This window comes from Ochotona curzoniae, unplaced genomic scaffold, assembly GCF_017591425.1.
Source record: "Ochotona curzoniae isolate NIBS_2020 unplaced genomic scaffold, NIBS_Ocur_1.0 contig_3622, whole genome shotgun sequence".
Taxonomy (NCBI): Eukaryota; Metazoa; Chordata; class Mammalia; order Lagomorpha; family Ochotonidae; genus Ochotona; species Ochotona curzoniae.
The window spans coordinates 17985700-18002360 of NW_024465926.1; the positions used below are offsets into that span (position 1 = coordinate 17985700).

Genomic DNA, 16661 nt, shown 5'->3' on the forward strand with positions numbered 1-16661 from the left:
TTTAAGAAATAAACTTCAGTGTTCCAAAAAAGTCAATATTGATCACCATAAATAAGCTTACAATAGTAGAAAAATTAATACAAGATAGAATTATGAATTCCATTGCTGCCATTTACTTCTTTTCTATTACTTTTCTATCACTAATTTACTACAAGAGGATTTTAGGAAATAGAAGAATTGAATGTTGACTGAGCAAGCACTGTGCATGAATTATAGCTATTATGTTGACTCATTCCTCAGACTTCCTGGAGAATATATTCCAAAAACTTTGAAAAGCATTTCTAAAATGGAAACTGAACAGTGTTATCTAGACATGCCTTTCCTGCAAACTAGAACTTCTAACTATTTATTTGTGCGTTTAAGTAGTTAGAATCTGTAGGAAACACTTATTCTCCCAAAACAAAGACAGTAAGGAGCTTGGGTGTGTGATTAACTTAGATAATCTGGGAAATATTGAAGGCTTAAATCCTACTTTAACTGAACCACATACACAAGAAGAATGGACATCAACAAGATTTTGAAGCATCCTGGTGTGTATATTAAAGAATGTGCAGGGAGTTTGCAAGCAATCATATCTAGAACCAGATGGTTCATATAAGTACTGCATGTGTTTAATGCACTGCAGTGCTGAAGCGTTTTAATACTTTTTTGAAGCATTGCAAAGAATAACGGTGATTCAAAAATATCTGCCATAATTTATTCACCAATCCATTAATTCATTAAGTAATACAGATTAAATTGTTGCCAAGTGCCAGACATTGTTTAAAATGGGAGGGCAAAATCTCATATATTATACTACCTTGCCCCTAAGAACAAATCAGTGAATATCTACACAACTCATAAGAGGTGTTCTTATTGAGCCAAAGATATTGAAAGGTTTCTATGAAGTAGCTGTCTATTTTGAAAGTCAACTGTGGTCATAGAGCTCACATTGGGCACTCTGTGAAGTTTTCGTTTGTCATTACTCAGCATGACTATACAATTTTCTTGGTGGAGATTTATGCCTTTCAATAAATCTGTTCTTTTACTTTGACTTAAAGCTAAGTGAATCCAGATGTGATACATCAATAAAAAACTCAGCCTTATTAGTGTGAGTATCTTACTACATTTTAATGGCATAAAGTCCTTCAAGTGATCCTTGTGCATCTATGCTTGCATAAAATGCTCAACAAAATGAAATATCAAACATGGTTTAATTAACCAAAAAAATAAACCTTTGCCAGTTTACGCATTATTTGGAAAATGATGCAAATATTTACCATTTCAACCACTTTTTTTCCCAACACATCATGCCTTGAGCTTAAAGAGAACTTGACAATATGAGCGTTCTTCATAGTAATGAGAGAGCTGTGAATACCAATCCTTTTCCTTGGCTCAAAACAGTGGTTCTCAGACTTCAGGACTCACCAAATTCATCCAGAAAAGTTCTTTAAAATGCAGATTGCTAAGCCTTGCCCTGAGGCTTTCTGGCTCAGTAGTGATGAGATGAGACTCAAAAAATGCATGTGCAATAAGTTCTTGGATTAAGTAAGTAGCAGAGAAAAAAAAACCACACTCACTTCTGTGCTATTCAGATCAAATGTATGAGATATCATATAGCACTTACTGGTAGTCTTTCACTACAGGTAAGCTCAACTGTTGAGTCTTTGGCCACGGGGTTTAGCTACTGAAGTGACTCTCATCTAGCTGGACCCATTTACATGTTTAAACCCTTTTCCATGCAGATTAATTACAAACTGAATGAGAAATGAAATAAATGATACTAGTTACAGACATTTGATCTACCAAATATATTAGACAAACACATTTAATTATTGCTGGTCCCCATCCCCAAATGCCAAGCCCCCTCTTTCTTAGTTTCCTCAAATGCATTCCCATGCTGCTGGGCTTGCTTGCTGGAGTTTCACCTTGTAATGTAAGTTCTATGCAGACTGGGTGCTAACAAGCAGGTCCCCCCCCCCGCTACCGCCTTTATTCTTTGTAACTACCTTTCAAAGAGTTCTTCCTTTGACTCTGTTACATGAAAATCTAGCATGGTCAGTCCTAGATGAAGTGTGTAACTCGCATTTTTTTTCCCATTAAATGATTGTATAGGCTGGCCGTCTCAAAGAGTTACTAAAAATTTTTTTTTCCCCGCACTTTAATTCAAGCTATTTTTTGAAACTGAATTTCATATTCAGGTATATATGCTATTATCCATAGACAGTAAATGTAGTTTTATCTCCTGTAATACAAGTCAGATGGATCTATGCTTGCATAATATTAGAGCTAGCACACTTATCCAACTGCCATGTCATCAATAAACAGCAATGGCTCTAAGAAAACAACGACAGTAATGATGAATATTTACTGATAACCAGAAATTGTGACAAGAGATTTAGACAAACTAGTACTGATCATCCAATTCTTTGAGGAAAGTGCTCTTCTCATTCCTACCGTATACGTACGAGGAAGCTACGCTACAGCAAGAGACAAGGGACTCCCGCATGACGCGCAGTGAGTGAAGGCTCAAACCGATCTTTCATGTTGTTCTTTTTCCTCAGTGTCCTCTTGGAAGGACCACCTGATTCTCTTTAACGTATATCATGTGTGTCCTGTTGTATCTCCTGCTGTTGTCAAAGCTAAGCAGACATTTATAAGATTTTCAAGTTAGAAAGAAGCCCCTTCGCAGCCTTGTCAAGCACTTACCAAGCAAGAACCTGTTCCATCCAAATGGAAACTTCCAAGCGGAGAGAATTTACTTCGTTTTTGCCTCAAATAACTGTAACTCACTGCTTTCATATGGCATTGATAAATGCTAAACATGATAGTTCAAAGTTCTGAAATCATGATTCTTACTCTTAATTAGGCGATAAGTTACAAAGCACTGATAATCATTTGTGAAAATGAGATTTTATTTATGATGAAATTAATAAAGTTCACTGGGATATAACTTTTAGAACAGAGTGTATTCCACTGTCTTTTTTTTTTAGTAAATCTAGTATCACCTTGACTCTCCTGCTTCATAAATATTTTTGGTAGAAATTATGTTATTATTTACAACAGAAGCATTCTCCGTAATTTTTACTGTTTTAGTTCTTGTCCAGTGTTTCACAACGAAATAATAAATATCACACACTCGTCAATACAAATTATTACAATAATTCTTTGACATTCCAAGAAACAGCTTAGCATTAAACTCATGCAGCTTTGCGAATGAAACACGCACGTTCAACAGGCATGGATCACAAGTGTCTGTTTCTATCCAAACAGCTCCCCGCACGGTAGTGATTTTTCTAATCCCTGTAATTTATTCATCTCAGAATACACTCCAAAAGCATTGTTTGCCTGTGTTATCCACCAGCTTTAAAAGCAGTCTTCATTGTCGGGAGAGAACAGATGCAACTCATCAGCAAGGCTTGTTGCAGGGATGTTTGTGCTGAGGAATACTCTATTTGGCAAGCACTTGTAGTCTGATGAGTGAAATGAAACAAGAGTTAGAAGGATTCCAGATCTAAGCCCTTTACCTCCAAGATCCTCCCCAGAGCCACACTGCAATCACTGTAACAATTCCAAATCTCATTCTAGATGCCCGTAAATACTCAAATTGGAAAGAAACCTGTAATTGCCCAGTGGAATTTTCAAATACACTTAACTTTGCTATTTCAAGCCACAGACACCAAATGGACACAAAGGTAACGCTCTTAATTTTCATCAACTTATCAAAGCCGAGGTTTTAAAATGATGATTTTTTTTTTCTCCTTTTTCTTGGCACAAACCATCCTTGACAATTTAGAGAGCTGGAAAAAAGAGCCTTTGGGTGCAAATATCAGGCCACAAATGGGATGCGTCTAAGCTTTTAAAGGCAATAGGAGGCCCTTTGTTTTCATCACAAATGCTGATGTCAAGTTTTATGTTACAGGTCATTCAAACTGTAAGTGCCATGGACAAAGATGATCCCAAAAACGGACATTATTTCCTATACAGTCTTCTTCCAGAAATGGTCAACAATCCAAATTTCACCATCAAGAAAAATGAAGGTAAACGTACTAGCTTTATGAAACAGGGTAGAATATGAATGAGAGCACAGAATGCAATTTTATCGTATAGCTGAAAATGCCATTGAAATAATGTTTGTTCACTCGTGAGCAATTGAAATCCAGATTATCAGTCCAACTGCCTGGTAATTATATCACCCCCCCCACTTTCCAATACTGAAACAACTGATAAAAAATTATAAATGTGAAAATTGATTCTATCCCAGGGGATACTTCAGTTGACTTATTTTAGACTGTGAAGAAAAAACAAATAACCCCTGTGACAGCATCAGAACTTCTGATATACAAAACTAGAGCTATCTTTTAGAAGAGTGGGCTTATACTTTGCAGCTGTTTTAATTGAGTGCTTTCAGGTCTTTGGGGAAAGACTATTCTAATTTTGCTTGATATGTGGGTACACATTAAAGGTATTTGTTTTAAGCCCGTGTTGACTTAATAATAGCAGTTACATCAGAAAATCCTTTTTGAATGACAGTCGTTATCAGTATTATTTTGGAACTAATATGAACTGATTTTATTGTCAAGTCTTTGCCCACAGAACCTATTTAATCTACTTCATTAATTCCTGAGTAATGAGCTTCCGTTATCATTTCCTTAAATTATTACCTATTGCATTCGAAAGCAACGTATCACATTTTTTAGAGGTCTGTCTCATGTATATATTTTTGTCCTTATATGTTTTGTTATATATTTTCTTACATATTTTGTTCCCTTATATATTTAACAAGGATTGCCAGTGTTTCTTACACTCTGGTTCAAATATTTCCAGGTCTTAGTTTCAGCTATTTTAGAAGTATTAACAAAATGTAAGTTATTGGCTCAGGCTAGTTTTGGAGCTTACTGTGAACAGGTATTTAGGATTCTGAATAATGTGCTTATAGGACAAAGTCAATTAGAAATGTAAAATTTAATACATGATGCATTATTGGTTTATGCCCCATGTTCTGTTTCAGAGAAGTGGAGAGTTTTGATGAAACTTCCTTTATGAAGCACAATTACTTTTCATAAATTGTATGAAATATATTGTATAATTACCTTTAAAATGATACCGCTGGCTTTTTGGGTGTATTGTGGTAAAGTAAGATGCATCAGAGAAAAGGAAATTGGAAAGGCATTACAGAGATGCTACTCCAGCTGACTTCCAGGATGATAAAATTAAGATGAAAATCTTTTTTGGTTAATACTGAAACTCCCATGTGTTAGCCACTCCTGATTCGGAACTTTAATGCAAGTGTGTGGTCTTTCTTCCTCTGTTAACAGAGTTTATATTTCCCCTTTGTAGAAGTCATTCACACATGTTTAAAGCACAACAATACAACTCTATCAGAAATTCTAGGCTGACATAATTGAGCATAACTATGGTTCATGCTTACACATCTTAGATGCTGTACATATAAACGAGTATTGGATGACTAGATGAATGAAAAAGTGTGATTGTGCATCACAGCAAGTCAAGTTTTAGTCTGTATTCTCTGTGCCCTAATACGTAAACAGCAACAACAGCAACCACAACAACAAACCATTTAGTTATTTATGAGATAAGCGGGGCAAAGAGAGAAATCCCTGTACCGCTTTATCTTCCAAATGCCTGCAACCACTGGGCATGAACCAGGCTGAAATCAGGAGCCGGGAACTTACTGCTGGTGCTCTACAGGGATGGCAGAAGACCGAATCCTTGAGCCATTATCTGTCAGCTCCCTAGGTGTTCATCAGCAAGAAGCTAGAATCAGTGGGACTCGAACCCAGGCACTCTGGTGCAGGAAGCAGCACACCCAGGAGGGATCTTAAATTACTGTGTCAAACACTTGCTCCACCTGCCGAGCTCATGCTCCTGAAGTGCATGTGGACTCATCAAGGGAACAAACTGCATGTGTTTTATCTGTTTTTTAGAGTTAGTAGAAGGGACAATGTTATACACTTCAGAAATCTCCTTTCGCTTAAATCCCAAAACAGGATACTTAAAATTACATAAGTATTTATTTTATGTATTGCAATGTTGAATTACCTTAATAGGTTTTAGTTTTGTTTTGTGAAATTAAACATCATATATGCCAGGCATGCCAAAATGATGTGGGCAAGCAAGAGCACTCTAGGTGTCATGATTGTTTATGTTAAATACGATGTTCATTTGTTTTGCAAAAAGAGAACATATATTTTATTATTCCAGCAGGGACTTTTTTTTTTGAGAGTAAAGAGGTAGCTGCTTATATTTTATGTTGGGAAGACACCATAAACCAAGACTAAGTTGAAAAAAGTAGAACATATGTTAACGGATAATATTCAGCATTTCCTTCACAGAGTAAATCACGAAGCCCTGGATCTTTGGAGCAGGTATATAAACTTTGTAATTTATTTCCTGTTTCCTAGGTCAGAAATTTCTGAGTTTTACTCTGTGGATCACTAGTTTATTGGTATCCAGATAGTTATGCTGAAAATAGACAACATAATTTTTCTCTTTTTAATATTTAAAAGAATTAAAGGGATTGTTAAATTTAAGGATAAATTTAAAAATATGTGCATATGGTTGTACACATACATATGATTATAGATGAATATATATGAGTATGTATTATTTTTAGCAAATAGCCAGATATTTTTGACAATCCAATGTTAATGGTAAGACAACACAAAACTAAGCGAAAACATTTGACATTATTTGCTTTACAACACAACTAGATTGCCTTTATGTTGAAAACATGTAGAAATGTAATCAAATGGCATAACCAAATTTGTTGTCTTCTAAACATGGGCTTTTCAGGGGTCAGAGTTGATAATTCTCCATTAAATGCTCAAGTTTCAATACCCATACCCCCCCTGAACAAATGTTAGAATTTGGAAACTTATTCAAATCATAGTAGATGGATGAGTTCCTCTCCTGCTTAATTTGATCTTTAAAGGAAGTGTTTTTTGCATTTTGTAATTTCAAGGAACTTGCAGCCATGTTTTTCAGCTCAAAATTATTGTGCTCTTCCACGTTTGGAACTGATTTTTCCTTAACACAATATTAAGCTAATTCATAATCAAAGATAAAATAAAAACTAACTTAGCTGTCTCTATACTCTTTACATCTGAGTGACTTCACAAAGCAATTCTTCTTCCAAATATATTAGAATCATATTTCTGCCAGGATTAGGAAACAACCTTCAAAACGGATACATTTAGAAGCAAAGATAAAAATATGATTATTTTGGGGTGCACCGTATAAAAGATGACAGAACCCAATTTAGATTTGGCGAATCTTTATTAGCCAGCTGGCCATTGCCCCACCTGGAACAGGTCTGAAGGAGACAGCCCGGAACTGTCAGGGCAATGAGGACAAAACTCATATCATGGTGAACTTTACACTGGCAAGCAAGCAAGCAAAAATACAGAAGCTACAATAAACAAGTCAGAGCAAAGATGAGTAATTTTATAATTATAGTTACAGTTAAGCTTCCTGGAAATTGATTGCGCTTTTCATGGGATTCAGTTCCCAGGATCTGGTTCCTCCTTAGGGCAGGAGGGTCAATCTAACCCAATTGGTATGCACTTATTTTATCATTTTTCACCTCGTCACACAGTGGGTCCTTTACATTACACATACATCAAAAATTATTGCACTTTGCTATTTCTAATGATATAGTCAGAAAAATAGTTTCATGTTTCATTTGGATGCATTTTTTTAAACAGAGTTTTTTTCTGACCACATTTCTACAAAGGCTTCCATTCTAGCAGTGGAAATGGGAGACACCCAACAAATCAGTATAATAAGACAGGGAAGATAAATGGACCTTTTACAGGTGCTGAAATACCTTGCTTGCAGGAATTTGAAGTTTGCACAAACCTGCTCTCTCCAGTCAGCATGTTTTAGGTTAAAAATTTGATTGGAGTTGCCCGAGCACAGTCTGGTGAAATGGTTGTCGTCACAGTTTCTCCTGAAATGTTTGAATCATGTGTTTAAAGGAATGAGGAAAAACACAGAGCTTTGTTCTCTGGAGAGAGCCTGTGGGATTACAGAAACAGGCAGTGAATTTGGACCTAGTTATCAGTTTGTTATGTTTAAGAAAAGTCAGCTGCAGAAACACGCCAGCTGAAGATAACTGCTTTCTTGGTATTTCTTGGTTGCTTGAAATAGTACTAATTAGAAACACACTCTAAAGAAATTGTTCCGTAATTGACAACCTTGATGTTGACTAGAATTTAGCAGAAATATGCTTTATCTAATCGTAAGCTCCATATCAGTGTTGTATGTTTGGAGCGTAATTCTTGCTTTGTTGGAAGAATTTCTGTCGTATCTATGGGCCTATTTCAAGTGCTATATAGTACAGAGGCTTTCTCACTTTTTATCATGTAGACTTATCCCTTGTAAAACACTTTTCCTAAAAGCAAATGATGTGAAATCTTAGTTTTCTCATCTATAATATGCCAGGATAGCTGTACCTCTCTCCTTGTTATGTGTGCTATGATGCACGTAGGCAAACTGGGACTTGGCAATCTCTTAACATATCTGACACAGAAAAAAATTTCATTGATGAATGGGAAAAGATCATCTGTGTATTCATCTGTTGGGTCTCAACTTCTCATGCTGCTATATTCCTCCTTCTCATAATTCTTCATGAAATCTCTTTGCAATATTCGCTCTATAGGTATTTGTGTGTGTGTGTGTGTGTGTGTGTGTGTGTGTGTGTGTGTGTGTGTGTGTGTGTGTGTATGTAGCCCTCAATTTTGAAAGTGACCATTTTGCTGATTCTCAGAAACCTGACCTGTATGGCTTCTAGTCCTGGAATATACAACAGTGTAAAGGATCTTATAACAGAAGAAATCAAAAGAGTTGGGAATGGAAGCGCAAGGAAAATATTTACAACTGCAGAATGCTCTTTAGGATTCCCAGATCTGGTTTTAAATATATAGATGTCTTTTTTTTTTTAACCCAATCTTTTGTGCAAAAGTGAAACTCAGCTCACTCCACGTGGTGGGTTAACAACTCCCCACCTGCTGGAATCATGTGCTTTAAAATTTTTTATTTTTATTTTTATTGGAAAGACAGATTACAGAGAGAAGGAGAGACAAAGCCCTTTCACCCACTGGTTCACTCCCAAAATTGTCACAAAGGACATAACTGAGCCTATCCCAAGCGAGGAGCCAGAAACTTCTTTTCCAGACTCCCATGTGGGTTCAGAAGTGCACAACCTTGCACCCACATTTCCAGGCCACAAAAAGGAGCTGGATCAGAAGTGGCGCTCCTGGGACACGAACCGGCATCCATATTGGATCCTGGTGTTTGCAAACAATTTTCATGCTACCATTATATGCAGAGGATTAGCTCTGGACTCATGTTCCGTAACTCTAGCATACCATGTCATTTTAAACTTTTCCTAATCTTTCCTTCTCAACATGCATAACCTGTGGGGACCGTTTTGCAGAGGTTAAAATCTGAAGTGACAACTCTCCTTGGCAGGTTTGACTAACATCTCTGACTCCTTCCTCACTGTTTCCTGATTCCAGGGCACCAAAGCCGACCCAGTTCTTTCAAGCTGAATGCTCACAAACTTTTCGTGCCCTGAGGATACAGTGGTTAGGCAGACAGCCCCCCTTTCTCCTCTACCATAGCCAGCCCTGGCTAGCGAAGCTGGACTTTACTTGAAAGGGCTCTCTGCCCAGCTACCTAGCGATCGAAGCCATCCGGGAAACAGAGCTGTCCTGTTTCTGGCTGCCTCGGGTCACCTTGTCTTCATACATTACTCGTGTGTGCTTTGAAGCTAAGAAAGGGCTTTCTTTAATAATATTCTTGAAGAAGTGTTTACAAGAGCCTGTCCTTCAACTTCACCAGGTCCATTATTGAGTTTCTCCCAAAATTATACCTAAACAGTAAGCAAAAGCTGTGTGTTGTATGCTTTTATGCTCGCTTCTCTCTCTCCCCTTCTCTCCTCTATATGTGTGTGTATGTATATACACATATGTATGTGTACACATATCCCTGCATATAAGTAGGACACCCGCTACACTGCTGGCAGAAGGGGCAAATCCACAGCAGAAAATCCAGCACCGCGCATTGGATATATGGCCTTCCTATACAGACTGTCAGTTCTGGCTTCTAGCGACATTTTAAAGAAAGACTTGTTTTATTTTTATTGGAAATTCAGATATACAGAGAGGAAAGTGTTCTGTCCATTAATTCACTCCCCAAGTGGCCACAATGGCTGGAGCTCGGCTTATCCAAAGCCAGGATCTCGGAGACTCTTCTGGGTTTCCTACAAGGGTGCAGAGTCCCAAGGCTTTGGGGGGTCCTTGACTGCTTCCCCAGGCCACAGGCAGGGAGCTGGCTGGGGAGTAAGGCTACCAGGTTTAGATGCAGTGCCCATATGGGATTCCAGCGTGTGCAAGGTGAGGACTCTAACTGCCAGGCTATCGCAGAGGGCCTCATACAAAACATTTTACCTTTCCTCGCATTGAATCATAAATGACAGTGCTTAATTTGCCTGAAACAGAAGGTTGCATGATTACCAGATATGGAGCATTATGCATCCATGATCTGAAATATTTCTGTTCCAGCAATTCATAATTTGCTGTTTATGCTTCCAGCAATGTGCCATTGCTAAATATATATATTTCAAACGCTTGCCTGAACTGTATTTAAGGGCAATGTAGAAACTAAAAAATAGCTAATCTTGCATATGACTCTACAGCGTATACTTAGATTCAGAAAATAAGATTTTATTCTCTTAGGAAAATTTTAATAAAATCATTTAAGATTGTCTCCAAAAAGTTATGGTGTAAAGGTACCTTCTAAAGTGAAGAATTGCCTTTGCACATATTGGAAATCCCAAAATTATTACTCTGGTCAGATAAAGTGCTGTCCTTATTATCTATTATTCAGTGTATGTTGGGAGAGAAAATGTAGTTTGGAGATTGCATACCTCTGGGATATAATTTAAAAGCATAGTACACACATACGTGTGTGGCTGTTGTAATACCAGTCAGAGTTGAGAACTACATCAAGCTTCTCTGTCAATTTGCTATGAAACATTTCAAAAATCATGGCGCATTCTAATCCTGAAAAACATTGGTGCAAATTAAACAAACACGTAGTTGAGCATGTGTTTAATTATCTTCTGCATATTGACACTCATAACTTTCCTTTCTTCAGGAGAAAATGATGGAATCACTCGATCCACAGGAGGAACATAAAGAATTACTCACCGTAGTTTTTTAAAAATTTTATTTTATTTAGCCAGTTTTGTTTGTAGCGTGTTGTTTATGTTATCAATAAGTAATGTTATTTGCCGGTTTGGTATCTATTTACAAGAATGAAAATAGATCATGAGAGTTTTCTGAGTGTCAAAAAAATGTGACCGCCCTTTAGAAGCACAACTAAATATTAAAGTTGAATGTGGAAACAAAATGAACTGTCAGTCTATGCAAAAGCTCCTTTTCTAAAAAAGTTTAAATATAGTTGACAAGCATTTCATCTCCTCTCAGCACACAAGTTTGCATTCGGAATTAATTTGAGCACTTTATAGACACAACATTAGGCATATGTGACATTCCATCTGGGGATGTGACCTGAATGACACATGCCAACTGCTTAGACTTGCTCGGTTACTTAAAGAAGTGGATAAGAAGGCAGAGGGAAAAATGGCAACAGCAAAGGGGGAACTTCACAAAGATAAGCGTTGGAAATGTTGACTTGGGGTGAATTAGAATGAAAGATGAAAGGGTCTCAGTGGAACACAAAGCAGGCTTCAGAGTGTGGAATATTTAGTGTTGAATTCCACGTCTTCTGATTATGAGCTGTGGCAACTTCTGAAAATGATGAAATAATCCTGGACCTTTGTCTCAAACATTCAAATAATATTTGCCATTGTATTGTTTGAGTGATACAACATTAATTTTAGCAAAAATAAGAATAGAAGTATGCCCAGTTCATTAGCTGACAAACTCAATAAATATTGATTTGTTTTTCTTGTTTCTTCCACAAATTTGTGAGCTTCCTGAATTTCTTTTATACAATCAATGAAACAAATAAAAATATTAAAAATGAACCAGAAATGAAGTAGTTGGTAGGTCATTAGCAGTGTGCCGTTCCGTTTCCCCTTAGTTGACGCGTAAATGATTGCGCATGCCTGCTAACACGGTGCCTGAATAAAGTAGAAGTGAAAGAAAAGCAGGAAAGGAGAGTTGGGGAACATGTATGCTGTTCTTCGAATGTAATTCTCATCTCAGCAAAACCATCATGGAAAAAAAAAAAGTGAAGGCTACCTACAAACTAGATTTCCTTGCAGATTCACAAATGAGATATTTGAGAGTTGAGCTAGGAGAAGCATCTTAGTGAATAGCTAACCTAGGAACGTTAATTAAAGACCTTCAAATGTGTTAGAATGGAGAAATGCTGGCAGTAACTATTTCACTAACATTGCCTCCCACAGCATCTCCATGTTATATAGGCATCCTTGTATTTGGCTTGAATAGGACAAACCAGTTACGCTTTTTGAATCTATACTCTCTTTCCTTTCTTTGGAATGCACATCCTTTACTTTTTCCTTTTTCTAATTTTCAAGCCTTAACAACTCAGGGGGAAAACAACAGAGCCAGCAGGTGATGAAGAGTGGCTGTGAAGTTTGTTCTCTTTGCTTTTTTCTGCAGCTAGAGTATGGTAGCCGCGACAGCAGACACATGAATCAGAAATTGTCTCCTCCACCGTCCTCTGAGGTTATTAATAATAGATCATATCTTTATTCACTGATTCATTCATTCAATTTCTATTTACTTAGCATCTCTGATGTACCAGGCACATCCCTGGGAATTGGGAATAGAGCAGTGAATAACATCAACACTGTCCTTGTCCTCTTTGGTGCAGCATATCTTTATTTTTCTCAGGACTCAGTCTCCTATCGATCTGAATGATCAAAAAACTATAATTTATATGGGCTTTTTGTCATAGAGTGGAAAAACTCATATGCTACTCCGCAAAATACCGTGATTTGGGAGTGGGGCAAAGACACACTCTAACTTCTGTATTGGAATAAATTAAATTTCTTGGTAGACTTTCTCCAGTTTCTGCACTGGGTTTCATATAAATGTGGGTTTCCAAGGATGTCATCACCCCTCTCTGAAGTGTTTGGCTGATCAGGTTGCCATGTGTGCTGTGATCATAGACAATGAATTCTTCCTTTATTTTTGTTTAGATTGATGTTCTCATGGTGCCTGAGTTCAGGCATGGTCTGTTGAGTCATTTATTCAAAGTGTTTATTACTCTAGGGTCAAATAAATTTTATGAGCCCTTTAAATACACGAACCTCCACAACTGTCACTGCAAGTGTACTGGAGCTGTTGGTAGCGTTTTGTGGACTTATCATGATTCAGATGTTAGGATGCTATGAAAACAAGAGATGATACTGTATCCATTTTGCTAAATACAGTGATCATTTCCTGAATTTCAATCTTTCACTTGGCCAGACAGTCCCTGCCACTTTCATCAAGATCATATTGGAACTTTTTTCTCTTCCGTGGACTTCCTATCCTATAAACCAACTCAATTAATGTCCGGGAAGAGTGAGTGTGAAAACACAGTGCGTGGACAAAAATGTGATTTTAGGACAAGTGTTACTAACTTTCAAATCACACAAGCACTGTATCCACCAGTAAATGGAAATGTGGCGGTTGACTTTCTAATGTAGACCCTAAGTGTTTTAAAATGTTAAAACAAAATCTCGAAGGATGTAGGATAGATTCAAATGGAAGTGGCTAAAATTACATTTAAAATGTGATACTTATTGAAATGATCTGTATACCCAAAATTACTATACCAAACTCCTCAGTATCAAATATGGAATGCACATTCTTCTATACTGCCGTAGTTTCTGTTTCTCAGGGTGTTTTGACAGAATTTTGAGCATGAAAGAATTATACACCATAATGATACAATGAATATGATAAATCATTAGAGGAGTTTTGATTAGTGCTGTATATATTCTAATGCTACAGGTAGGAAATATGAGAATTTTGCCAATGCATTTAGATGTTTTATCACTACATCTTCCAGAGAAGAAGAACTTTTGTAAACTTCTGCAGAAATGAGAAGGCTGTGTGTCTTCCACAATTAAGGATGAAAGAATTGCCATACAAGAAATGCACTTACAGGAATGATAGGAAATGCTAAAACATTTTACAAAGACCAGCACCATAAAACACTCTGAGGAAATCCATGAATTCTTTGCTCTTATGACTTTTCCTTATTCTCCAATGGATATTAATGGAGCAATTCTATGTGTTTTGGATATATCTGCATTTTGTCTTGGTCATATTTGCAGTATTACAAACATGCTGTACAAATTTAAAATGTGTTTACACATATAAGGCCTAATGATGGTGCTAGGAAGTATATTGATGTAAACACATCTAGAAAGATACCTATGCATCAGCATTGTATCAGTCAGTGGATAGCGTCAGATTGCAACAAATATGTTAGCTCTGTTCTGAAACATGTACTCTGAATTAACATGAAATTTTCCTTTGTCGTAAATGTTGGTAGGTTAAAGTTCAACAAAGAAAGTTTTGAACAGTAAAGAGATAATTATCCCAAATTCTTTATCATTTTCTTAAGATAAGGAAGCTAAAATATGTGTAGGTAATTACATAAAGTTCACATTATGATTGGGCAGGGCAGAAATGAGAAGAAAACGTTTCCTCCGATAATAACTCCATTATAACTTTACTGTCTTCCTAAAATGAATACACATTCTAAAATGAATGTTTAACTTGAAAGTACTTTTGAGAAGTGGTCTAATATTGCATACCATACAAGAGTAGTTGCTAATAAAATATTGCTTGTAATTTTTAGATTTAAGAGAAAGAGAGAGGCAGGTTGTGCACCTAACAAAGACAGAAAGATCTCTTTGGTTCACTATGCAAATGTCTTCAAGAATTAGGGATGAGACAAGTCAGCCGAAGGCAGGAGCTGAGAGCTGGGAGCCAGGAGCCAGGAGCCAGGAGCCAGGAGTTGGGAGCGGGAGCCAGGAGCAGGGGTCAGGAACCTGGAGCCGGGAGCCAAGAGCCGGGAGCCTGGAGCCGGGAGCCGGGAGCCAGAAGCTGGGAGCCAGGAGCAGGGGTTAGGAATTCAGTTCAGGTCTCCCAGGAGGGTGTCAACTCTTGGAGAGCTTGTCTGCTGCCTCCAAGATGAGCAGATGAGCTCTGACCCGAGCTGGGTCAGACTTCAACACCCTCTGGTGTCCTGGAGGACCAGGATAGATATGGGACAGACTAGGCTGGGTCTCAACCCCTACTGAGCCATGTGTTAGGTGGCAGCTGGAATCAGAAGGAGAGCCAGGGCTCAAACCCAGAACTTCTGATGAAATGTAGGAATTGGAACTCATGTCTTAACTGCTGGGCTGAATAACTCCATGATTTTCTTAAAACAAATATCCTCTATATAACTCTAAAGAGGTTCTATACCGAATTGAGGGTAAAAAAAAAATGCAGCTAAGATTTATTGAATACCGATTTATGTAAAGATATATATGTAAATATAAATCTACTGTAATTTTATAGATGAAGACATTGAAGTTCAAACATGTTTAAGTGACTTTGCCGAAACCGCTTGTAGCAACTCAGCCTCTACAGCTGCGCTTTCACCAGCCGTATTCAGTCTTCTAAATTTGTAGGTTCTTCTAAAAACATTCCTTCAATCAAACGGTTTATATATTTTTTTTATAATTTTAGTAAGCTGTGTTTAATTTTTGAAAACTTAAGTTGATCTAGCATTCCTGAGAATGTGACAATAATTGTTGGAGTAAAACCTGGTCACATAGGAGAAGACCACTCCAAAAACTGAAATACTCTGTTGTAGGTATTGCAGGCCGAGAATACAAGACGATTTATTGTACCTGCTTGCGGGTGAGCAACTGCTGTATGTCAGGCAATCTTTTAGACTGTACTTATCTGACCCTTGTGGTAGTCCTTGCAATTAATTATCATTATACTAAGTCTTTCAAGGGAAAGGCAAGATTTGGCTTTTCATACTTGGAAAGACGATCATGGATTCTGTCGGGGGTTCAAAGACTTAACCTAACCTTGTACATCTTTCTCTAAACTTCATGATGATAGCGAAACCTAGATATTAAAAATTATATAGAAAAAGAAAAATGAGAGCCAAAATAAGACTGAAATCAGCATATCACTTAAACTGTATTGGGTGTTAATTAATTAAAACCCATCTCAAGTGTTTGGATCAAAACAAAAAAAATACTAGCAACAGGATTGACAACAAAGATAGACCGGAAGTATTATGTCAAAGCTGGAGAAAATCTGTCTGCCAGAAAGTTGGCTAGAAGACCTATGTTTTATCTTTGTTGAAAATGAAGTGAGCATCAATTATTAAAATTAAGTAACCAGTCCTACACTGATATACCTTTTAGTGTTTCTGTATTGTGTAGAGGTTTAAAATTCATAGAAATAAATATGAGAGAAGATGCTCAAGGAGTTTGCTAGTATCTTAAATGCTACAAAAGGAAACCATCATTTTGTCTGATTGCTTCATATTTTAATTCGTTCTACAGTTTTCTGTTTTAGTGGTCATCTATAGTTGGTCAAATGCATTAGGATAAACATATCAAATAATTCAGTAACCTTTTAAAATGCAGGAGTATG

General features: G+C 37.1%; 1 protein-coding gene across 3 annotated transcripts in view; it reads left to right on the plus strand.

Annotated features, from left to right (window-relative positions):
- Nucleotides 1-16661, plus strand: part of CDH8 (cadherin 8) — a 327239-nt gene that overhangs the window by 285541 nt on the left and 25037 nt on the right. For all 3 annotated transcript variants that reach the window (XM_040982089.1, XM_040982090.1, XM_040982088.1), the window contains one exon: nt 3902-4019. In XM_040982089.1, the coding sequence (XP_040838023.1) occupies nt 3902-4019 (118 nt within the window). The remainder of the gene's footprint in view (nt 1-3901; nt 4020-16661) is intronic.